Source organism: Chelonoidis abingdonii, chromosome 2, assembly GCF_003597395.2.
Source record: "Chelonoidis abingdonii isolate Lonesome George chromosome 2, CheloAbing_2.0, whole genome shotgun sequence".
Taxonomy (NCBI): Eukaryota; Metazoa; Chordata; order Testudines; family Testudinidae; genus Chelonoidis; species Chelonoidis abingdonii.
Window position 1 is genome coordinate 207,023,745 of NC_133770.1, and position 25,871 is coordinate 207,049,615.

Sequence of the window (25,871 nt, forward strand, 5' to 3'; positions counted from 1 at the left end):
GTTGGAGAGAATTCTGTGTTGCTGATTTGGTTACCAGGGGAGAGTGCTGTGAAAAACTTACTATTTCCGATCACCAGTGACAATCCGTCGCTAGAGAAAATTTTTTATAAAGTGTTCCTACAGTTCAGCTTTCTGCCCCCCATATTTGGTCTCATCCTGATGACTAATTGTTAGAGAGTGGCTTAAGCCCTGAAGCATGTTATTTAGTATCCTTTCCAAAATTAATTATGTTAATTGTCTATTCTTGATAGCCATATAAATGACCAATCCTTTTTTGAATCTTTCTAAGTGCTTGTCCTGAAGAAATTCCTGTGGCAATGAAATCAAGTCGAATTACATACTGTATGAAAAGGTGTTTCCCTTTAGTGAATTTGAATTCGCCATCTTTTAAGTTCATGGGTTGTCCCCTTGTTCCTTTGAGGCAAGCGAAACAGATGCTTCTGATTTGTCTTCCTTATGCCATTAATTATTTTATGTATTTTTATCATTAGTTTACCTCATTTGTTGCCTTTTTAAAGTACACAGTCAGTCTTTTCTATCTCTCTGTATATTTTAGTCTCTCTTCATCTGAAAAGATATGCTTCTGTAAAGCTCTACTTAAGCAAATAAGTGTAAAGAAAATCTATTCTTTTGCTCCCTTATTTTTCTTCTGTTTCATTTCAGGTAAAGATTCTAATGGGTTAATTAATAAAATAGCATATTGTTAATAATATCTGTATATTCATGACTACATCTGATAATAGGATGTAGCGATCTTAGGTAATTATTGAGTGTGTTTCTTCTGAACAATGTTTAATGGATCATTTATTTAGAAAAATAGAGACTGTAGGTCCTCAGCCAACTTGCCCTTAATAGTCCATTGACCAGAAGAGCTATTAAAATACAGTGCTACACAGAATGTATGCTCTGAGAATAGGATTTAGTGTACTCTAACCTCATTCATTAAGGAAAGAACCTTCTTCCTGTCCAGTGAAATAAATGCCTTTGAGGTTAGTCTTCCATTCAGTCTGACTGGTAAGGATCAGTAGATTTTGCTGTTGGCATGTCATATGAATAAAAACTTAATATCATCCTAGTTAAAACTGCCAACTATTCAACAGTGGTGGAGCGTACATGTTAAACAAAAACATTCCACCCTCTGTATCATTATTTACTTAAATTTTTTTGTGGGCACTGGTGCAGTGTGTGTTACACACTTTTTCTGGGTTTTGCCTCATTTGAGAGAATATAGTTTGCTTTCTTTGGAACTCATTGCATTGCTGCAAAAAACTATATACATAGTATGTTCACCACTTCCTTGTGTGTGACATTCCCCAGGGTACAAGCTGAACCACTGAAATGCTGAGTCCCCTTAACTCTTCAGCCTGGGGTGCCTCTTACAGTGCTTTGCTAGTGAAATGCAGCCTCTCCAGGTTCTGCTCACACACAGACATTAGCATATAGTCGCTCCCAGCAAAATTACATGAATGCTCTCCCAGCCACTCATGAACTATATACAGGGTGACATCTGCTAATTCTTAGCCCCAGCCTGGTACCCCAGAAATGTGCACTTTGTGCTGTTGAGCCCACTACTGAACAAACCAAGCTCATTAATAGTCCAACATTTAATCAAAGGAAATGGTTGTGCCTCAACCTCCGTTAACCAGAGTACAGATTCCCCAAACACTTCAACCAAAACACACTGGTTTAGATAAATCAATAAAACATATTTATTTACTAGAGAAAGATAGATTTTAAGTGATTATAAGTGATAAAGGCATAAAAGTCGGAACTGGTTACAAAAGAATTAAAAGATAAAACCGCAATCTAATTCCTATATTTTACCAACTGATGTAAGATTTGAAAGCAAAAAGGTTTCTCACTCAAAAGCTTAGAGCAGTTCATACTAACTGGAACACCTTCCAGCTAGGACCCACCACCCCCAAAACAGTTCAGTGATGCACCTATTGTCTTTCAAGAGATCTTGCTGCCATGAATAGAGATGAGAGAGGAGAGATGAGGAGTAGGTCACTATCTCTCCTTTTTATACTGGAAAAGTCTTTGCTGGGTCCTGGGGTCAGCGGTTCCATTGTGTATGTGCTGTGCAGGCTGTCCTTCAGGCGAGTTGCAAATTTGCTTTTTGTACAACTTCCCTGCCTGTGAATCTCCAATAAACAGGTAATGACTTTGTAGCTCCCTGCTGTGCAAGTGTGTCTTTGTCTCTGAAAAACTAGTTTGAGCCTGCTTTTCTAATTTTGTTACATGCTAATATAAGATCATTATTATGCAGTAGAATCTCATAACTTTACATACAAAGTTGCTACACATATTTTACGAGGATAATAATGTTCAGTAGGTTATGAGTTTTGAAATGATATCTCACAGGGCATACTTTATACACAATATATCATAATCATAAAATAGAGGTGAAAGTGGGGTACATGGTGTCATATGGTCGTCACACTGGGCGCAATTTATTTCCTTTCTGACCTGCCCTTTAATATCCGTGGCCTCATTTCTGAATAGTGGTGAAATAAAATTGGTGAAAAGAGAAATCTCTCATTTTGTAGCTTCTGCTCATCAAGGTCCAGATTTTTAAAACGTATTTAAGCATTGCTCCACTCAGCATTGCAGAGCCTAGTTAGTTTAGTAGGGTATGTCTACGCAGCAAAGAAAAACCCATGGCTGGCCCATGCCAGCCAACTTGGGCTCACAGGGCTTGGGCTGTGGGGCTGTTTCATTGCTGTGTAGACTTCTAGGCTTGGGCTGGAGCCTGAGCTCTGGGACCCTCCCACCATGCAGGAAGTGTACACAGCAATGAGAGAGTCCCGCAGCCTGAGCTCTGCAAACCAGAGTTGACTGGTACAGGCCAGCTGTGGATTTCTAAGTCTCATTTTCAAAAGTGACTTTGGCCTGTAGAAGCCTGAGTCTTATGGAAAGTCAGTGGTACTCAGCCTCTAAGTCACTTTTAAAAATGAGTCTTGGGCTTCTAAATCAATTAGGCATTGTGATGCTGAGCAGAGCAATGGCTAAATCCCATTAAAAATCTGGTCCCAAATCTTTAGCCAATTTGATACCTGTCTTGCCCTGTAAGGCTTACCTAGTTAGCTGGTGTCATGAGGGCAGCTGACCTGTAGCAAAAGCTTAAACACCCTTGCATAGTGGGAATTTCTACACGCTTTTAAATTATACCTCTTAGGAAATCTTTCCAGCAGATATTAACACTTGCTAGCAACATAAAAAAATTAGGAATATGTTATATTCTTTATCACCTGTTTTTGGACACACAGTCTTCATTTTCCCTTTACATTTGGCTGTCAAAGTGGAAAATGATAGGTGTTTCAGTCACAAACTTTTTATGGTCGTGGTCTTGAATCGCTCTCTCTCCTTTAACAGAGCAGCACATAACCCAATATTAATATCACCAGCAGTGGTAAATGTCAATAACAATTTTATTAACAGTAAGTGAAACAATTAGCTAAGTTGTTTACTCAAACTTAGATCCAAAGAACAACATTTCTTCTGTCCCACACTGGCAGCCCATAAAAATGTACCTTGGAGGATAAACATTTGGATCAAACAGTATATTTGCACAATATTCAATGCTATACTTTAATTATGAATATTATAGAATATTGGTAGAGTTACTATCCAGAAACTCAAAATCCTTGCCAAATGTTTCTCTACTTGATCCCCTCTGTGAGTTACTGAAGAAGAGCCACTAATATCCATCCAAGACCTCAGTTTGGAGTCTGTCAGTGCATTTGTTGTGTTGATCAGTAAGGGATCACTACTGAGCAATGCTTTTCCACCTCTCTCCACATTAGGACATGTCTTCTCTACTCCCACTCCTACTGTCTTACAAACGGATGGTTTTGATATGAGATTCAAAAGGGCTATAGCAGCACGAAGCATTTTAGTGGCTGTCTGCAAACCTTTCTCTCATGAGTAATTTAATTGACTGAAATGGGGGATACTCAAATGAGTAAGGGCTGGAAGCCCAGGTCCATAAGGCTGAAGTCTGATGTTAGATAATTGGGTATGTGATCAACTATTACCCTTGGGCAGCACCCTCTTTTATATGTTATGTGTTCTTACATCAGAGATCAGATGTGCAAGTCTATTTTATCTGTTCCCCAGTTATCAGTCAGAATCACTTCCATCAGTAAAACAACCTCTAGAAATGGGAATACATACAGAAATGATAGATTGATTACATTTTTAAACTGCTAAAGGACAAGGCCAGGAATCAGACCCCTATTTATGAAAAGCTCCTTGAAATGTTAAAATTTAGAGACCGTTTAGAGACCATTGCGTTCAAGTGATTCTTTGCTGTTGAGCTGACGTACATTACATAACCTTCCATCTGTCACTGAGCAAAGGAAATTATTTTTCAAATACGGGCCATTTAACAGTAATAACAATTGTATTTGACTGTTTTAAATAATGCAAAAATAAATGTAAAGACATCCATATATTTATTTACTCACACTGCTAGAGAATTGTGTGTGAGAACACAATGTTTTAAAAAATGCCAAATGCTTTCGTTGTTATAAAATGAAGAATGTTGAAATGCTTAATAATCAGACTTCTGGTGTGTAGCCTACAAATCTGTTTCCTACTTTTCTGAACAAATGCTCAGTCTATAACATGTGAATGAGATTTGTAGTGTGGGTTTGAGGGCTCAAGGTCCACTAAGATAACTGCTTAGTATTTTTCCCCTCTAAAACAGAAATCCTCCTGGGCTATGATTTTAATATTGTAGCAAAAATAGCTTCCTCTGTTCTGTTTCCCAAGGGTAAGCACAAATGGATACAGCAGCAGAGGTTCTTCATATGGATTTCGGATTTCAATAAAGTTCTGACAAACACTGCATTTTATTCTAAGTGTTTTGGTTTGCATAATTTGTCACTGAAATTGATTTCTAACCCCACTGATCTTGGCTGATTAAGGAGGGAGGTGATACCGTTAATTCAGTCTAGAAGACTTGGCATGTATGTCCATGACAAGAAATTGTTCCCCCTGAGGAGTACCCAGCATACACAGAAGAGTTAAAGGAAACCTTCATAACCAATGTTTGTAAGGTCAGAACATTTTCCATTTGCGTGTGTTGCTAAATTCCAATGTCTTCTAAATTTGTAACAAGGAAATTATGTAGTATTCCATTATTTTTCAAAACACTGGGAAACTCAAGTCTTTCAGCACACCTTGCAAACAACTCCTGGTAACATTCAATCTTTTGAGCAATTAATATGATGTGAAACTTTCTATATATTAATTCCTAATATGCATTCTGCCATAATATCTAGGTGCTAAGTAGCCTTCAAGCATTTTGGCAATAGGATTTAGACTTGCTATCTCTTCCTTGGCTGTTTTCCTCCCTCATTTAGCTTGTTTGGTATTGTTTTGTTGTTTGCCTTCTGGGAGGCTAAAGCAGATTATTTTGTAGCTTCATTAGTGGATGAAGGTCTGCTTTGCATTGTGACTTAAAACCAATAAGTCTGCTTCATTCTGATCCCCAGTAAAAGGGAGCTCAGAGCCATTCACTGAAAGTGTCTTGCCTTCTGTTACTGGGAGATTCCCCGTAGGGACTGACAGCCACAATATCCCTGATGATCGTAGTTGCGTATCACAATGTCCAAGCTAGGTTTTGGGTTTTTTTTTGGCATGGCATCATATTGGGAGCTCAAGTTCAGTTTTGTGTCCACCGTGATCTTTTGATCCTTTTCAGAGTCACGGCTTTCCAGGATGCAGTCCTACAGTCTGTAGGTGTGGGCTGAATTCTTAGTTCCTGAATGTCTGACTTTGCATTTGGCTATATTAAAACACATTTTGTTTGAATGGGCCCAGCCTACCAGATGATCAAGATAATTCTGTATGACTACCTGGTCCTCATTATTTGCCACTCTGGGTCATTCGGTGTGTCTTTTTTTATTGACATAAAATCAGCACTCTCCCAATCTTCTAAAATTTCTCTGGTATTCCAAGATTTATTGAAGACTAATGTCTGCAGGCCAGAGATCTCCTCAGCCTACTCTTCTAGGACTGTTGGGTGAAAGTTATTTGAGTGTACTGATTTAAAAATGATCACCGCAGTAGATATGCAGTGTAGTTGTAACTGTCTCAGTCCCAAGATATCACCTCATTCACCTTGTCTCTCAAATACCATAGTAGATGTTGTTTAACAACTGGAGTGAAAGGACAGCGTATCTTTTCTGGCCGGCCTTTGCTGTTACAGCTCTCCAGCCCTATGATGGTGTGATATACCTGGACTTGGGCTTTCTCAAATAGAAGCTCCCCCTCTTACTATATTGTGTAGGAACTAATTAGAGGGGTGCCTTATTTTGAAGATGGTCCATCAGTTAGTCAAACCTTTTCTCTCCTCCTGATTCTTAGTGGTAAAGAGAATCAGCTTGGAATCTTATAACATGGTGGTATATTTAGCATTTATGCCAGTTTTGCTGCCTTTGGGCATAACCCAGCCCCACAAACCATATGTTAAGGAACGGAAAGCTTTAATGGTTGCTGAAATGGATAATTGCTGCAGGTATTGTTCAACATTCAAAGTAAAGGTTAAGCAGCTGGAATATGTTAACTCTGTAAAAATAAATGCGTATTGAAGGTAATAGCAGTCTGACTGTTGTCAGCTTGTTCACCAAAGTTAACCTTAGTTCTGAGGAGCAGGAGGAGAAAGAGTTAGGATGATTTTATAATTTTGCAGGCCTTCAACAAAAGTTTACAGTTCAAGAGAAAACAAAGCATTTACAGTTCACAAAGGCTGACCCTGAAATCGTTACCACTACTTTGCATCTGATGGAGAAAAGGATGAATACTTCGACTTCAACACTGATATAAATGCAGAAGTAAATGTAAATGAGACTTTTCTATAATATTTCCTCATTTGGAGAAAGGACTTCTTGCTTTTTAAAGTAACAGACTGATATCACTGATAGTTGCAGAGCATGTACAAGTTTCCATGCACACATTTTTCTCAGTTGTCTATAAAGCACCAGTGGAGATAATGCTAAGCTGTCACTGCATTGTGTGGTCGTTTGAGGAGGACTACAGATGTTCACTAGAAAGTAGGTTCAGACTGCTATGTTTATTTGCTGTGTAATTTGAACAGTATTCAAACACAGAGGTAAAGGAAGTGTTATTGAAGTAGCACACTGTTTTACCTATCTTTGTTAATCCTTTCAGGTACTAACTTAAGCCTAATAAATTTAATTCAAAAGAAAACGATTTGTGAAAGATTGTCTTATGGTATTTATAATGTGGCTCTGCACATGAATTAAAATTAAAAAGTAAGTTAGCAGATTTTTTCAGTGAAACAAGACAATATTGATTATATATATCATTTACACACACTCTCTCTCTCTCACTCTTACTAGGATTACCTTAAATACAGTGTAGAATGAGAAGCTACTGCATGCTCTTTCCCCTGCGGATTATGACTTCATGCAAGTTTAAACAGAATTTAGCAGGCCTTGTATGGACGAGGTAGTTATCGTGATTTGCCGTCAAACTGGGACAATGTATCTAGTGATGCCCGACTAGGGTCTGTCCTAGGTCCAGTGCATTTCAATATTTTCATTAATGACCTGGATAATGGAGTGGAGTGTATGCATGTATAATTTTCAGATAACTTCAAGATGGGAGGGGTTACATCCACTTTGGAGGACAGGATTAGAATTCAAAAGGACGTTGAAAAATTGGTCTGAAATCAAGAAGGAAAAATCTAATAAAGACAAGTGCAACGTACTACACTTAGAAAGGAAAGATAAGTACAACTACAAAATGGGGAATAAATGGCGAGATGGTAGTACTGCTGAAAGGAATCTGGAGGTTACAGTGGATCACAAATTGAACATGAGTCAACAATGTGATGCAGTTGTGAAAAAGAGTAGTATTCTGAGGTGTATTAACAGGAATATTTGTATGTAAGACTCAGGTGGTAATTGTCCCACTCTGCTTGGCACTGATGAGTCCTCAGCTGGAGTGCTGTGTCTAATTCTGGACACCACACTTTAAGAAAGATGTGGATAACTCAGAGTCCAGAGAAGAGCAACAAAAATGATAGGTTTAGAAAGCCTGATCTGTGAGGAAAGGTTAATAAAATTGGGCAGGCTTAGTTTTGAGAAAAGACGACTGAGGAAAGATCTGATAAGGATTGTGGTCATTTGTTATCAGTGTTCACTGGAGATAGAACAAGAAATAATGGGCTTGATGTGCAACAAGGGAGATTTAGGTTAGATATTAAGAAAATCTTTCTAACTAGAAGGATAATTAAGCTTAAAATGGGCTTCCAAAGGACATTGTGGAGGTTTATAAGAACAGTTTGGACAAACACCTGCCAGGGATGGTCAAGGTTTAAGTGGTTCTGCCTCAAGGGCTGGATTTAGTGACCTCTTGAGGTCCCTTCCAGCTCTAAATTTCTCTGATTCTAAGCTAGGACCCAGAAGTGGTGAAACTGAGGTAATTTAAATATGTTCTGTTGTCATATTTTTTTTAACCCTGCCAGGACTGATGCTTGAACTTTTTGTTTTTATTAAGGCTATTTTTCTTCTGTTTTGTAATGCAGTGGATGAAAACTTGTTAATTCTCTTATAATGGACAGTACTCAGAATGCATGTGTCAAGATTTCAAAGATCCTCATAGATTCTATGAGTAAGCTGCTCTAAAACCAGGTCCACATGATATGTGGCATCCTGGGGTGTGGCCTTATTTACAAATAAATTTAAGAATAAGAATAAGATGGTAGAGTTCAGCTCAAACTTTTACATGAGAATTGGCTGCTTGTATAGGTCTTATTCCAGGACTGCTCAGACCAGCTCCTCTTTCTAGAGATCCAGTCCCACCTTGCTTTGTGACCAGACAGGGTAAAATTGTTTCAGTGAGTCAGAAGAATCTAACCTTTTCTCACTCGGGCCAACACCTGCTAACACCTGGGATGTTTCAAGCACACACTGCCAGTCTATTAGGGTACATCTGCACTGCAATAAAAAAACCTGTGGCACCAAGTCTCAGAGCCTAGGTCAATTGATTCGGGCTTGGGCAGTGAGGCTAAAAATTGTAGTGTAGATATTTGGGAACAGCCTGGAGCCTGGTCTCTGAGACCCTTCCCACTCACTCAGTCTCAGACTCCAGCATGAGCCTGAATGTCTACACTCCAATCTTACGCCCTGCAGCCTGAGCCCTGCAAGCCCAGGTCAGCTGACCCAGGCCGTTGTGGCCATGCCATGGTCTTTAATTGTAGTCTCTACCTTTAGAGACATTCTGAGAGAGGAGAAGAAAGGACATACTTTTAGCTACACCTGGAATACATTGAACTAGAAGAACTATTTGGATGTGGAGTAGTGGGGGGGGTATAATAGTTAAATGTTTGCTTACATATGTCTCTAATTAGGCGAGTCAAAACCACAGTCTTTTTTCCTAGAACTATTGCATTAAAATTATGCCTATTCTTGGAGGATTTCTTGAAGCTTTAAATTTGCCAGGATATTTTCCTGTGCAGTAGTTTTTATTTATACCATTACAATTATTACTCAGCAGCTAAGACTCCGTTGTTAACTGCCATACTCAGCCCACACCAGAGCTTATTTACAGGCTAAAAACTTACACTCTGGTCTGAGGTCATTTTAAAAAAATAAATCATTTCAGAACTTGTTGGTTATACAGTTAGCAGTATCTAACTCTCGTGTCCTTTAAATCACAAGCTATTTTGAAAGGCACTGTCTGGGTCCCACTGATAAAATCTGTGTTGAAAAGAAAAGAAAAGAAATTTCATTCTTCGCAAGAGCTTGTTGTAGCTAAAGGAAACAAATGCCTTTGGAAAGTCTTAGGGTGCAGTCAATGTCCGTGAATGAGGCAAGCTGAATTTGAACCAATGAATGAGATCACTGAGTGAAATCAGAGTTGTCAGAACAACTAGAAGCACTCTAATATCTTCTAAATTTTATCTTCTACCCAAACCCTCCCCTGCCCTGTACTTACCCCAGATTTTCAGGACTTGGCCATTAGATTTTGTGTCATATAAGTTGTATGATCAAGAGCCTGCCTATAATGTATGTAATTGAAAAAAAAAAAAAAAAGGGCCAATAATGGTGTTAAGAAATTGGATGTGAAAGTAAGTCTGCTGTTGTGTCACATTAATGGTAGTAGTAAGCATTTGATATCCTGTACTCTCCCCCAAATCCTCTGTAGCAAAATAATTTTTAAAAATTCCAAGGGCCCCTATGAGATGCTGTCTGTCATGTAGGATCTCTGAAATCAATTTTAATAGCTACCTGCACTGCTTCATTGAAAGAGTCTTCTGAGGCTTAGAGCAAAGATTTAAACTGTAGCAGTTTCAGTATAATGTATAATAAACAGAAAATTATATTTTTAAACCTCTTTTTATAAATGTTGTTTAAAAAAAAGAATACCTTCCATTATAGGGAGCACCCAAGTGTTATGTTGGCTTAATTACGTTGCCAGCTCAGGAGGACGACAAATATTTCTGTGCTACATACATAAATAATTTAAACGTTTCCAGATCTGTAACCTACTGATTTAATCTCGTAATATAAACTCGAGGTTTAGTGAACAAAAGTTTGGAGCCAGTTATGTTTCATGAAAATGCATGAATAAACAATTGGAAAAATGTAAATAAGACCCTGTTAAAGTGCAGTTCTATTCTGAAACTATCTACAAACATGGCACAGGGAGTTTCCATGCTTGTGTCTCCATGATTCCATTTCAAAGGCATTCAGTTTACAAGCAAAAAGTTGTATTCTATATAAATGTGATTTTTATGTATGATGTGAATATATGAGACTATTTCCATAAGTGCAAAGAGTCCATTTATTTAAGTTTTGAATTACACATTTGTTTGTTTTAATGTTAGGTGGTCCAATAAACCCACTCTATGATCTACTGTAGCATTCAGTCACTGTTCTTATTCTAGTCAAAGTCTGAAAATTTGGCTCTTTATTAAGTAAGCTTCACCTACATTGAGGAGGAACATTTTCTTTTTTAAATTTTTTATTTTGTCATTATTAACATATATGAACTTTCCACACAAGTATTAAGAAATCTTATTAATAACCTGTATTTGTTATCTTTAAAAGATCCCTTTGTGGTTGGTCAAGTTCTTATTATCTGTGCATTTATTTTTTTCAAATCCCTAAAAAAATATATTTTAGTCTGCTTGTAGATGAGCGGACTCACCCCTGCGGTGCCTCCTGCTGGTGTCTTCCAGGAATTAGCTTGATTCAGCTCTGTAGTGCCCTCTGCAGGCCGGTGATCTGCCTGTCCTCTGGCCCCCATGTCCCTCCCTGGACAGTGCCCTTTTACATGGGGTGCTGCCCCCTGGCAGTAACCCCTTTTAAATAAAAAATAAATAATTGGAGATATACCTATCTCTTAGAACTGGAAGGGACCTTGAAAGGCATTGAGTCCAGCTCCCTGCCTTCACTAGCAGGACCAAGTATTGATTTTTGCTGCTCCAGATCCCCTAAGTGGCCCCCTCAAGGACTGAACTCACAACCCTGGGTTTAGCAGGCCAATGCTCAAACCACTGAGCTATCCCTCCCCCTCTCAGGGTCTCCCCTCCCTGGGGAACTCCCACCTTCTATCCCCACCTTGCCTCAGTATATGGCTACTGCCAGTCATTGTCTAGCCCCACGCCCTGGGGCAGACTGCAGTATCAGCCTACTCATCACTAGCAAGGAGGGTTTGGACCTGCTGCCTTGGTCTACCCCTGGGCTGCCCTCTGCAACCCCCAGTACCTATTAGTCCAATGCTAGGCCGCAGCCTGGGGCTTTCCAGGCTAGAGCTCCCCAACTCCTCTGCCTTTCCCCAGCCCTGCTTCACTCAGGTACCTTACGTCCAGTTCCCTGCAGCCAAGCCCATCTCCCTCTATAGCTAGAGAGAGAGTTCTGAGCTCCTGGCTCCCAGCCTCTTTATACAGGCCAGCTGTGGCCTGATTGGGGCGTGGCCCAGCTGCAACCACTTCCCAATCAGCTCAGTTTAGTAGCTCCCAGCCACAATCTTCCCCCCGAGCTGTTTTAAGCCCTTCAGGGCAGGAGCAGGGTAAGCACCCTGCTACGCTGCTTTATATAAAACTCTCATTTTTTCCATTGAAAAGAGTTCCTAGGCTTGGTTTCTCCATACTACTAATACTGGGGGAATTTGTCCATTTCCAAAAACAAGCTATCACGTATCTGATTGCTAGTACTACACCTCTACCCCGATATAACACGACCCGATATAACGCAAATTCAGATATAACGCGGTAAAGTAGTGCTCCGGGGGGGGGCGGGCCTGCTTGCTCTGGCGGATCAAAACGAGTTCGATATAATGAGGTTTCACCTATAACGTGGTAAGATTTTTTTGGTTCTCGAGGCATTATATTGGGGTAGAGGTGTAATTGTGATACCAGTGGGTCTTTCCTCAGGTCAATAACCAACTTTGGGCTGTAACCTAATATCGTCACTGTGAGTAGTCTGTCTTTAGCTATCTTGAAATTTCTATTTGTTTTCCTCCCAAATACTATTTTCTTATGTTATTCCCACGATATGTGCAGAAAAGTCCCATTCCTTCATATCCTCTCCAGCATTTATGAATCCTTTTTTATATATAGAAGGGCATCTTTCATTAACAATTTTGGAAGTCTAATTTCTAATCTGCTGTACATGTTCTGAAAACATTCCTTGGAATATCCAGCATGTAAATTTTGAAAGATGAATAGACGCAGAAGAAACCGTATTCTATTAAACCTTTTCTACTTTATTTCAGTATAGTTCTATGTTCTTATACAGCTTATGTACTATATTGCTTTTAATTGACAGAATCTGAAGAAGATTCAGGAAATGGACAAAGAAAGGAGTGATGAATCCAGCACAGACCTTGATGAGTTGAAAAATGCTGATTGGGTAAGGCTGTAGTTATATACCATTGTTTTCAACAGGTTATATTTTGATGAAAAAATCTAATGTTCTTAAGATGCTTGTTTACTATCACCTGCTTTCTGTAAAAAACAGTATTTAAGGTTTTTTTTTGTTTCTATAATATGAATTAGTAATAACTCATAGAAAAAGTGGAAAACAAATGAAATCCAACACTGCCATCAATGATTTACTGAATTACATTGTCATTTTGGGATTTCTGTTAGTGACTAGAATAATCCACGAGATTTGTTTTCTAGTTCAAGATGGGTTTTGAGCCAGGTTTTCAAACCCACTGTACCACCTACCTACTTCATTGTTGTAAAAAATAAATTTAGTCTTATTTAGTTGGTTCAGAGATGCTCTGATGTGACGAGTCAGCTGTTCTTGTCTTAACCACATTGGTACTCAGTAATAATGAGTGTATAATAAGTGTTCTGAAACCCAGTTTGTCTCCTTTGGCTCTTCAGGCCCGCTTTTGGGTACAGGTGATGCGAGATTTGCGGGACGGTGTTAAACTTAAGAAGGTTCAAGAGCGTCAGTATAACCCACTTCCAATAGAATATCAGCTCACGCCCTATGAAATGCTAATGGATGACATTAGATCCAAACGGTATACCTTAAGGAAGGTTATGGTGAGTTAAGAATACCATTGTGATAAATCTGTACAGTCACCAATCACCATTACTTTCACTTTATTTTTCAAAGAAACTCAGAATTGTTACTTCAGTCATGTAGTTAGCTATTCTTACATTGTTTTTACTGTTTCCTAAATTTTGAATATTTATTAATTAAGAAAAAATGGATCCATCAAAATGTTGTGCATCTTGCTTTTAGGTGACAAGAACTAAAATATTTCAGGAGACAGGAAACCTACGTTTGATATGCTTGAACAAATGGATTTTGTGTTGACTTGCTAGTAACACTAACATTCAAGTTAACAGTCTTGCCGTACTTCCCAATCAATATCAATTTTTTGTTGGCTCTTCATACTGTGGAGTATATTACTGACAGATCATAACATAATTTTGTAAGGATATATGTTACGTCAGAGCTGCTTGGCCATGGTACTTTTCCAAGTATGAAATGCATGAGAATGGCATCTCATACTGTCATAAAAGAGGGAAGCAAACTTCATCATAGGCACTTAAATTATTGAAGTAGGACAGTCCAATCTAAAGCTCAGGAATGATACATTATGGGAATCAGTACCTTCTCTTGAAGTCTTCAGCTTTATTAAAGTCTCACAAGTTCTGATTTGGGCGTGACTGTTTCAGCACAATGCAGTGTTCCTTTGGAGTCAAGAGAACAAGTTGAGACATCGAGGCAAGCTTTCAAATATCAGTGAATTACTTTCCAGACACTCATGTACAACTTAGGAGTGACTGTCAGGAAGATGCACTTTCTGTATTAGGATCACCTACTCCTTGGTATGTCCTGGAGTCTCCCAGACCTTCTATTGCACCTGCTTCATAAAATGGTTTTTTAAATGCAATTAATCATGGATACCAAGGACTGAAAATTTCTTAACAGTGATGAGCACATTCAGAAATCCATGTGTAGTTGCATGGATTTGAATGGTGTCAATGCTCGCAGCACTGAGAACTGCCCTGAGTTTTCCTGGTTTGTTTTTGCCCACTAATTGCACAGATGGGTGGGGGTTTCCATAGGATTTTAGGTTTCTTGACAAAAACTCACCAGATTTTCATTGTGTTGAAAAAGCTATTTTCCCACCCAAAAATATTTTGATGGAAGGTTTTTAACAAGCTCTATTGTTGATACACCTTGTCCCTTGCTCTAGAATCACAGAATTTTTCACTGAGCTTGGATGGCTTCTGGTTCTTTCTTGCCCCATCCCACCCCCAATAGATTGGCACATAGAATAGAATGGAAATATCTACTCCTTATAATAGAATGTAGCCCCACACCCACTTTCTCTCACAAGAAGTCATTGTGATTATGAATGGTAGTCTGGAAACTATTGATGAACCAATAGACGTTCCATAATAATCACTCTAAACACTTATATGGTGCTTCATGTGTTTCAAAGTGAAATGTAAACATACCTTATCAGTCCCCACAGCTCTCCTGAGAGCTAGGCAAAGTGTGTTGTTAGCCTTATTTTACAGATAGGGAAATAGAGTTATTCCTGATGTGACTGGTTGTGCTCTACTATCATGTGAGTGTGACAGATATAGGTCATAGGTTGTATCTTTGGGTCAGGGTGGGCACCTCTCTCATCCCAGATGTCCTTCCTTGGATATGGACATCACTGTAGAGCCAGTTTGGAGTTCAGGGTGTAGCTCTGTGTAGTCTTATGGGGGATTCCCCCCTTCTGCAGGCAAACAGCAGTCTGAATGAAAAAGGCCAACAAAATAATCCTGCAGCCCACAAAGCAGTCTGCTCTCACCCCTCAAGGCAAAAGTTAAATAGTTTCTGTAAAGGGGACCAGTCGAGATTCCTAGCTCCCTGAGAGGTCTGAGGGGGCCCGGGCTGAGTGTCCTGACTTCTAGAAAGGAAAACAAAGCAAAGATAGTCACCGCATTTCTCCAGGGGGAGCAGGTGACATATGCTCTTCAGCAGCTTTCCTGCAATTGATGCTGCTGTTGAGACACTATGGTGATGAGGGCAATATAAGTACATAGCTGGGTAGTAATGCTATCTATCTTATAGCTAAGGTTCGGAGAGCTGTGTTATTTTTAATATCAATCACAGAGCAAAGGAAAAACAAACCTGGAGGCCCTTTACTTTTGACACAATACATGGATTCAGTACAGAAATTTTGTTTGACTAGGAGCCCTGGGCGATATTCTAGTTCACCTTTTGCCAACATAGCCTCTAATTTGACCTCTGTCAAGTTAGCATCTATCTCTTCTCAAAAGATTTTCTTTGTGTGGTTGGTGCTGAAGGCAAAGCTGCTCTTTCTGACTTCCAGATGCTAGCTATGTACTATATGCCTGCAGGCATCCATGTCTTTCCTGCGCCTCTTATATGTGAAAAATACTAGGCAGGTTGTCTAAAGCCACTTTTGGTCATATGGGCATAAAAGTGAATTAAACTTAGAATCTGCTGCAGGTACAAAATCTATGGCACTGTTTCTGACACTGTTGCTAGCTTTGTCTGACTACAACTTGCTTGTACCTCCATGCTAGAAAAATAACTAGTTTCTTATTATAAAGTTTCCACCTCGTAGTTTGTGTTTTGTTGCTGAGCATGCTCAAAGAATTTCTGTGCAGAAAATTGTATAATAGTATGGCTGCAGTTTGATAGGAAATGAAATTTACTGAAGCTTGAAGGGTTCACAGATCCTTACAAGTTCAGTTAGCTCTCCTGAGTACAGCATATTTTAGCTGTCTGTAATGGGTCATAGCTAAATATATATATATTCCCAATGGAGAAGGCTGTAATATCTTTCTAGATGATGAAGCAAAAATAAGAGTCCCAAATCTGAATTGAAAAGCAATGAGGGGAAAAGGGATTATTTTTCTTCCTATCAGTCAAAACATACACATGGTGAAATTGTGTTTAAAGTTAATTTAAACAGTGAGAAGTCAATAGAGTTAGGCACCAAAATCACTTTTGAAAATGGGACTTAGCCAATCTAAATCATTTAGACCGTGCAATGCTGAGCTGAGCAATGCCTAAATACCTTTAAAATATGAGCATTAATTCTGAATTAATGAATTTATTATCATAATACCCTGTGAGGTGAGGTGTTTGTATTATCCCCATTTTATACATTGAGAATTGAGGCATGCAGATTAAAGTCAAATTTATCAGACATGTCGATTAATTTTGGGTGCCCAATATGAGAAGACTAGGACTTGGTTTTTCATAGTACTTAGCGTTTGATAGCACTTTATATGTTCAGAGCAGAACTCCCAGTGACCTGAATTGCAACTGTGACTGCTCAGCACTTCTGCAAATCAGAGCTTGGGTGTCTCCAGCAGGACACCTAAAAAATAAGGAACATGCAATTAATAGCTACCTGTGAAAACTTTGGTTTATGTATCTTGTCCAGCATCACATAGGAACTCTGTGGCAAACAAAGGGAGAGAGAGAATGCAGGTCTCTTTTGTGGCATTCAATTACCGTAATTGTGAAATCATTCTTTTCCTGCAGTTCCTGCCTCCTTGACCACACATCTGACCACCTTAGTAAGTGGGGCAGCACAGAGACAACACCTGCCTTCACAGTACAATCCTGAATCCTCCCCAGAGTACTGTCCTTCTTATGTACTCAGAGAGCAGGGGTCCTGTGGGGAAAAAAATAGTCTTTAACTACATGATCACATACTATCATAATGCATATGCACAAGGGGAGTCTGAATACAGAGTCTTACAATGGAAAGCTTCAGGCAGTCTTAACTATACTTATTGATGCCTGAGTCACCTATAATGCATACACACCAAAAATATGTGTACAATCTTATGGCTTAATTGTATTTACAGAAAGAATATACTGCATTAATAATGCAAGTAACAAGGAGAAGATGATGAAATGTAAACTTTTCAGAGCTCTCTGTCCAGTGCACTTGTACTTTACTTTAGCATTTGTATATAGCATTTCACAGTAGGTATTTTTCATGGTGCATATGTTGTCATGTGAGTGCTGGGAATAGCTGTTTTAGAAATGATGTAGCGTACCTTACCTGTGGTCAATTTCATTTCAACTGAAATTTTCCAGATCATACAAAACATAGTATCAATTGATTACTGCATTGTCAGTTGGATACATTGTTCTACTTTGCTTTTTCTAAAGTGTTGCTTGGTATGGCTGTGTTGAGAGAGCTTCATTTCAGTGGTGAGGAGAGCAATTCTTTTGAATGTCATTTGTAATGTGCTTTTCAATCACTTGGGATCAAAGGCATGTTATAAATACAAGATATTTAGTATCATAATCATTCAAAATTAGACTTGCCATTTGCAGCCAACCTGTTTATCTACAAATGACGTTTGTTTTTTGAATGTGAAAGCAGTGGGCTGAAAGTAAGTGTGGGAAGCCTTCTTGACTGTGTTTTCTTCTCATTGTGCTTTTGCTATGTGGTTATTTACATTTCTGGTAGATCTTATACACTCAGGCCATAATTTTTCTAATTGGTAATGTTACTAGTTTTAATGTACTCTTGTACAAAATTCTTCGGAATTTTAAATGTAATCATTTTTCTTTCATTTTGATTCTTACAAAAGAAACATTTGGAATATTTTTGACAGTGCTTTGAGATAGTTTGATTAAATGTCAATATGTGATTGGTTCCAGTCTGGTATCTGAGCAGAACTACAGTTATGCAACAGTTTTTTTCTGTACCTGGCTCGGTGGCACAGATATGCTTATATTGTGCATATCTGACCTAATCTATTTAATCCATAGCCAAGACTTTTATTTCTGTAAGGGCATTCATAGCCACCAGTTCCTGTAATCACTTTTTAATAAATAATGCTTGTGAAAGAGTGTCCATTTTGGAAACAGAAGTTAGTTTGACTACAGAAAAAATACAGCATTTACAGTGGCAATGAAAGCTTTTCCATAGTGCACAGAGTCTCAGCTTTGACCATAAGTCCTTGGAATTTCTACTGAGGCTGTTGATAATACCAGTTACTCTGCCATACGCTTCCTTTGTGACCTTGTGGGAATCAGTTGGGCAAATTAGGTGCTTCAGCTTTCCCAGTAGTTAAATAGGGATTCAAATACACCTCTACCTCGATATAACGCTGTCCTTGGGAGCCAAAAATCTTACCGTGTTATAGGTGAAACCGTGTTACATTGAACTTGCTTTGATCCACCGGAGTGCGCAGCCTGCCCCCCTGGAGCACTGCTTTTCCGCGTTATATCCAAATTCATGTTATATCAGGTGGCGTTATATCGAGGTAGCGATGTACTTACTGATTGTATAGGGGTGATAGGAAGGTTAATTCAGGGAGTAAAGCACTTTGAGATCCTCAGGTCAAAAGTATGATAGAACTGCGAAGTGGTGTATTATTTATTTTATATTGTGATGTAGACAACTGTCCCGTTGGGACTGGACTGAGATCACCAGCTCACCAAACAGCTGTCAAATGTTAACAACTTTCAATCACTACTAACTTTGACAATGCTTGAACCAGTGACCTGGAGGAAGAAGACTTCATGTCTCGGGTACGTCTACACTGCACGATTATTTCGAATTAGCTTAAACCGATATTACAAAACAGATCTAATAAAATCGGTTTAGCGCGTCCACAGTGGGATCCCGAAATCGATTGTTTGCGTCCATGGTCCAAAGCTACCATCGATTTCAGGAGCGGTGCACTGTGGGTAGCTGTTCCTCAGCTATCCCATAGTTCCCACTTCCGTGTTGAGAGCACAGTGCCTGATGGGGCAGAAAACACTGCCCCGGGTGGTGCTGGGTACAGCCTCACCCCTCCCTTTGTGAAGGCAGCAGACAACCCTTTGGCGCCTTTTTCGCGGAGTGCATTGAGCAAACGCCATAGCACAGCAATCTTTCCTTTTTTTTTTCACGTGGTGGAGGGGGGGAATAAACTGAGGAGCTGTTCCCTGAACCACGCCAGACACTGTGTTTGAACCTACAGACATTGGGAGCTCAGCCAAGAATGCAAATAATTTTCAGAGACTGCTGTGGACTGTGGGATAGCTGGAGTCCTCAGTACCCCCTCCCTCCCTTCATGAGCGTCCATTTGAGTCTCTGGCTTCCCGTTACGCTTGTCACGCAGCGCTGTGTATCCTGGAGTTTTTTATTCAAACGCTTTGGCATTTCGTGTTCTGTAACGGAGCTGGATACAACAGATTTGTCTCCCCATACAGCGATCAGACCTAGTATCTCCCGTACGGTCTATGCTGGAGCTCTTTTTCGATTTCAGACTGCATCGCCAGCCGTGCTGATCAGAGCTCCACGCTGGGCAAGCAGGAAATGTAATTCAAAAGTTCGCGGGGCTTTTCCTGTTTACCTGCCCGCTGCATCCGAGTTCAGATTGCTGTCCAGAGCGGTCAGTGCTGCACTCTGGGATGCCGCCCGGAGGCCAATAACGTCGATTTCCGTCCACATGAACCCTAATCCGAGTTATCACTATCGAATTTAGCGCTACTCCTCTCGTTTGGGAGGAGTTCCGAAATCGATTTAAGGAGCCGTTTAACTCGATATTAATGATGACGTCGTGTGAACGGATACAGCGTTAAATCGGTATATTGGCCATTAAACCGATTTAAAGTCGCAGTGTAAACCTGGCCTCACTACCAATCATGTGAACTATGCAGACCTATGAAAACTATCAGGTCTTCTAAAAAGAAGGGGGAAAACATAATTGCTTTAAAAATATTCTCCCCATCATAAAATGTCAGTAAAAAACCATGTAATTGAAATATTTTCTTTTTTAATGTTTTTGGTGAATATGGAGGATGTTGGAGAGTTCTGTGTTTCTATCAATAACATATGCACCTCAGTTTACCTGATTGCAGAGAATTAAATCAAAGGAAGCTATTGGGAGGAGTCAAACAGGAAATCGAACTACAATAGAGAAAAGATACACCCGTGAAAATACCAATGGTGTTTAAAGGAATGGTGGAGGAACTATTAACTGGGAAATGCTCCCCTGCCTGGCTGTAACCAAGCGATCAAACTTTTTCTCCATGCCTGAACAAGGAACAAAGGGACCCTAAACTGTTAATGACCCTGACCTATCAGTTTTTAAAGGAATGAGGGGATGAGCAGGCAGCAGCAGCTGGCGATGAGTCTCTTACAAAGAGATATTGAGAGATTGCTGCAGAGGCTGTCTGCCTCTCTCTTGGCCCAGGAATGGGAGAATCTTAGTTTCAATATGATACACGCACCATGTAGTCCATCTGTTATTTTAACCCATTTCTCTGAACACTGTGTTCTGGCTGACTAATAAATCAGGCCTTGTGAAAATCATGGAATTTTATATATTTATTCATTTGTTTGTTTTTTAGAAACTTCATGGAGTGACATAGGTAAAGCAGAGAATTTCACGGAATAGGCACAAAATGCAGTCAGAAAAAGGTCACTGCTGCATTCATTTGCCTCAGACTGGCCATTGAGTCCCTCCCACCTGCCAAACTGCTTCAATCTTTTGCTGGAGCATGCTCTGCGAGTTGCAACTTGCATGAGAGCAGCTGGTTTATTATATATTCTATATCTACAATATATTACTGAAAGATTTTCTCTGCAATGCGTAGTATATGTTTCTCCTTATCTCCAAATTGAGACATCTGAATGAAATTATGTTGTAGCTCTGAAGACAAGAAAAAACACTTACATACACAGAGACATTTCTCTTTTTTCCTTTTCTTTTTGCAGGATATACTTTTTGCTGGCTTAGTTTTACTAAGTATTAATTTTAGATATGCTGTCAAACTCTATAGTTCTCTTCCAAGCTCCATTTATACTTCAAAATATTTTTAAAGCTTGAGTAAATTGATAAACTTTGTAAGGTGACCTGAGGCCGGGAAATTCAGAACGCAGCCACGCCATAGTAGCACTATCTACTCCTGGCAGGGTGTGCTGACATGGGCATTGTGGTTGATAGCAGTTGCTAGATCTGAAAGAATGAGAATGGAAAGTTGATCTTTTTCCATTGCCAGAAGCAGATCATCAGTCAATGGGACTAGCACAGTGTGTGCTCTTGTACCCAGTCTGAAACAAGGCTGAAAAGAGGTCAAGGAAATCTCAGGCTCTTTGATAATGCCCAAGTTGCCTCATTATGACTCACTTAGTAGCCTTCCCTGAAAGAAGAATATTATATTAGAGGCAGTATAAGAGTTATTTGTTTTGCCAGGCTCATGAGTTGCTTTCCTAGATGTGGCTCTAGCACTTGTTCATTTGAGGCCTGTTGGCACACTGTCCTCCAAAGAGCAGTATTGACAAATTTCCCTAGTAATGAACCCAGTGTTCTCCCACAAACATACTGGAAGCTCTAATGTCTGATTGCATCAAAGATTAATCCTAAATCTTATTAATTAATATGATTGCGCTTGCACTTATTCTCCATCTGTACATCTGCACTCATTTTCCATTTGTAAAACCAAAATGCTCTTATCTGCAGCATTTCTTGTCTATGTATTGCATACAGATTATTCCTCTCTTTGAGACTGATGACAGTTTTAGGATATATTTAATTGTAAGTGTGAAACTCTACAGGTTTTCCTCAGGATATTATGATCTCATTACACTGCAAAAATGTGAATAGAAAGTATAAAAATACTCATTTCATTTTTCTCCTTTCAGGTCAATGGGGATATTCCACCTCGATTAAAAAAGAGTGCTCATGAAAAAATCCTGGATTTCATCCGATCCCGGCCCCCATTAAATCCTGTATGTAATCCAGTATGTTTTTTTGCAGTGAAAGGCTGGCTTTTTTCAATATGTTTGTGTTTTAGTGTTTTCTTTTAAAATGGTGTAGTAGTACAAATTATATCTGTTGTTTGTGTGCTGTGCATTTATTCTTGTGTGTTTCACATAAGAACAGTTTAATGTTTCTGGTCTGTGTAGGAAGATGATTGTAAAATCCTGAAACCTTAACACTTATCTTTAGCAGTTATCCAATACCTTTGTGAATCTGTGTTGGTCTTACCTGCTTATAAAATTGTACTTCCAATGTTCTTGTTAAAAAATCTCTGTGAGGAATATACTCAACTGTGTTTGTAAGTGAACGAAAGTAAAATCACTTCAGAATAATCCGCTATTTAAAAGAATCCTTGTGAAATCACTTTCCAGGAATAATGCTTAGAATGAACATTCATTCTTTTTATACCCAAGGCCTCTGCAAGAAAACTGAAACCAACCCCACCACGGCCACGCAGCCTCCATGAAAGGATACTGGAGGAAATCAAGGCAGAAAGAAAGCTGCGCCCTGTCTCACCAGATGAGATCAGGCGTAGCAGGTTAGGTGAGTACTTGCTTTTTCTTATACTAGTTTTGAGCAGCAGTACTTGCACAAAACTGCCCCACATAAGGATATTGGCAATGTCTGCACTGAGCTCAATTAAAATGGAGACTAAAATAACCCTTACCTTTTCAAAAGAGGGTAGAGCCTGCAGGCTCTGTTAGTGCTATGCACCCTTTCTTGTAACTTTAGGAATAGAAGAGTTTAGTACCTTGAAATTATTGTTTTCTTGTTTTAAAGGTAAAAGATGTCTGATTCAGACTGATTGTGTCAGGTTTCTGATGTCATAATTAGGGGATTTTAAGTGATATAATGTTGATTATTGTGCAGAGGGAGTTACATTAGATCGTCTCATGGACGGGAATGGAGGTTTGTTTCCCTAATATGCAATATAAAGTGTTACACAGAGATATTTTTTAAATTCATTTTATTCTTTTGTTTCCTGCTCTAAGCTCCATTAATCTCACGGTCCTTTATGGATTCTCTGCGTTTAAGTTTTCCTGAACTTTTGAGCTGAGAGCGTTCAGTCATTTTTGGATGTAACTCTTTGCTTCATTGTATAAGTTATGGAGCCCCTATAAGCGTTCATACATATTTCAGTAAGTGACTGATTCAGATCTATATTGCAAAGCAGTTTGTTTCTGAAGTGTATATGAAACAATCAGTTGCTTATTGTAAAATTCTGTAAGTGTGACATTTTTCACAAGTTGCCACTTGATGCCTCAGAACCATTGAACTAAAGCAAAAGATGTTGCAAATATTCCAAACTGTTACTTCCATTTTCCTTCTTTAAGTGTAAAGTATTTAATTGTCACAGAGAAGCTTTGTTAAGTGGATTTATGCAGAGAAAGAGTGACGTCTTGTGGCTAAAGAGACCAAAAAACAACATACACCTGTATTCTCTGTTGTTCTGCTTGGCAGGATATTTATGCCTGATGAATTTATTTAAAGGCAGGGGTCCAAACTCAAGTGGGTTGTATTTATTCATTGTCTGTAGGGGAAAATTGTTACCACTCTTATTTCAGCCAATTTTGGAGGGAGTGTTTGTGTGGCACTTGGATGCTTTTTAGCAGCAGGATGTTCTGAAGACTGTTTTGCAGACCATCTGGAGCCTCCTGTGGACTTGATTTATGGCTGCCACAGCTATTGGTTTCTTTTTACCTGCTCAGACCCTTTTTTATGTGAAAGACTGTGGAAGCTCGGCAGAATCTCGAGTGGATTCCTTTTCTTTACTTAAGTATATAAAATTCAGCTTTAATATACAATATGTTCTCCATTTGGGAATTCTCTTAGAATCATAGAACTAGAAGGGACCACGAAAGGTCTTCAGGTCCAGTCCCATGCACTGAAGGCAGGACTAAATCTTGTGGTAGTCCTTTTTCAGCCTGGTCAGATTTTTCACCACTCAGTTATATGGCTCTGTCATAAACAGATAGTAGGAGTTAATTGAACAGAAGTACGTTATATCTCTTTTGACTGTAAAGGGTTAACAAGTTCAGTAAGCCTGGCTGTCACCTGATCAGAGAACCAATCAAGGGAACAGAATACTTTCAAATCTTGAGGGAGGGAAGTTTTTGTGTGTGCTGTTAGTTTTTGGTTTTTGTTCTCTCTGGGGCTCAGAGGGACCAGACGTGCCAACCAGGTTCTCTCCAATCTCTCTGATACAGGCTCTTATAAGTTCAGAATGTGGGTACTATGGTAGATAAGGCGAGTTAGGCTTAGTTGTTTTTTATTTGGAAATGTACATTTGGCTGGAGGAGTAATTGTGCATTTGGCTGGAAGGAGTTCAAATTTGTATTTTGCTGAAAGGATTTAATTGTACTTGTATACTCAGGCTGGGAGGGTATTCCCAGTATCTATAACTGAAAACCCTGTACCTAATCCATCTTAAATTTACAAAGTATTTTTTACTGTTTTTCTCTCTATTTAAAAGCTTTTCTTGTTTAAAAACCTGATTGTTTTTTTTATTCTAGTGAGACCCAAGGACTGGGTCTGGATTCACCAGGGACTTGGTGGGGAGAAAGGAGGGAAGAGGAGAGAAGGGTTAATTTTCTCTCTGTGTAGGATTACTTTCTCTCAGAGAGAGTCTAGGAGAGGGAGAGAGAAGGAGGAGGGAAGGTGAATTTCTTCTCTGTTTTGTGATCAAGATTTGAATCACAGTATCTTCCAGGGTAACCTAGGGAGGGGAAGCCGGGGAGAACGCAACGGTGGGGGAAAGGGTTTACTTTCCTTGTGTTAAGATCCAGAGGATCTGGGTCTTGGGGTTCCCCGGGCAAGGTCTTGGGGGGACCAGAGTGTACCAGGCCCTGGAATTCCTGGTTGGTGGCAGCGCTACAAGTACAAAGCTGGTAATTAAGCTTAGAGGAATTCATGCTGGTACTCCATCTTTTGGACGCTAAGGTTCAGAGTGGGGAATTATACCATGACAGGCTTGAAAAATGGAATATTAGAGCATGTTTAGGAATGAATAGGGAATTCATGAGAGATAATTATACAGACTACAGTAGACTAAAAAAATTTTCTCTCGAGCACCAGTATAAACACTAATTGTCATTAGCTTGAAAAAGGTAAAAAAAATATTTCGACTCATTCAGAAGTATTGCTTCTTGTGTTAGAAGTACATTAGTATTTTTTCTTTTTCGTGTTGAAACTGACACAATAGATTTGTTGTCTGAAACATCAAAAAAATTTCAGAGCAAAATTTATATCTTTTTGGTAGATTTGGGAATGGGAAAAGATCAGCCACATTCAGAAGGCTATAAATAGTCCTGGCTTACAGATAGATAAGTATTGCATGTAATTTAGTGTAGTGAAAATGTAAGGTAATAAGGCTTAAGGATTTTAAATCTAAATGGAAGCCCAACATAGAACACAGATGGGAGAAAGATGTGGAAATGATTGTGGATAATACATTTAAACCATCTGCACAGACATAGTTGACAACAGTGAAAATAAATGAAGTTTTGGAGTGTATCAATGAAAGCATAGAGTATAATATACATATGCAGGAGTTATTCTGTTATGTAAAGCATAGAGAAACCTTATTTGGACTATGGTAATCTTGGTAATC

At 39.2% G+C, this 25,871-nt stretch overlaps 1 protein-coding gene across 2 annotated transcripts in view; it reads left to right on the plus strand.

Annotated features, from left to right (window-relative positions):
• Positions 1 to 25,871, plus strand: part of SPIRE1 (spire type actin nucleation factor 1) — a 207,449-nt gene that overhangs the window by 137,620 nt on the left and 43,958 nt on the right. For both annotated transcript variants that reach the window (XM_032789634.2, XM_075062929.1), the window contains exons 5-8: positions 12,810 to 12,893; positions 13,376 to 13,540; positions 22,144 to 22,230; positions 22,675 to 22,804. In XM_032789634.2, the coding sequence (XP_032645525.1) occupies positions 12,810 to 12,893; positions 13,376 to 13,540; positions 22,144 to 22,230; positions 22,675 to 22,804 (466 nt within the window). The remainder of the gene's footprint in view (positions 1 to 12,809; positions 12,894 to 13,375; positions 13,541 to 22,143; positions 22,231 to 22,674; positions 22,805 to 25,871) is intronic.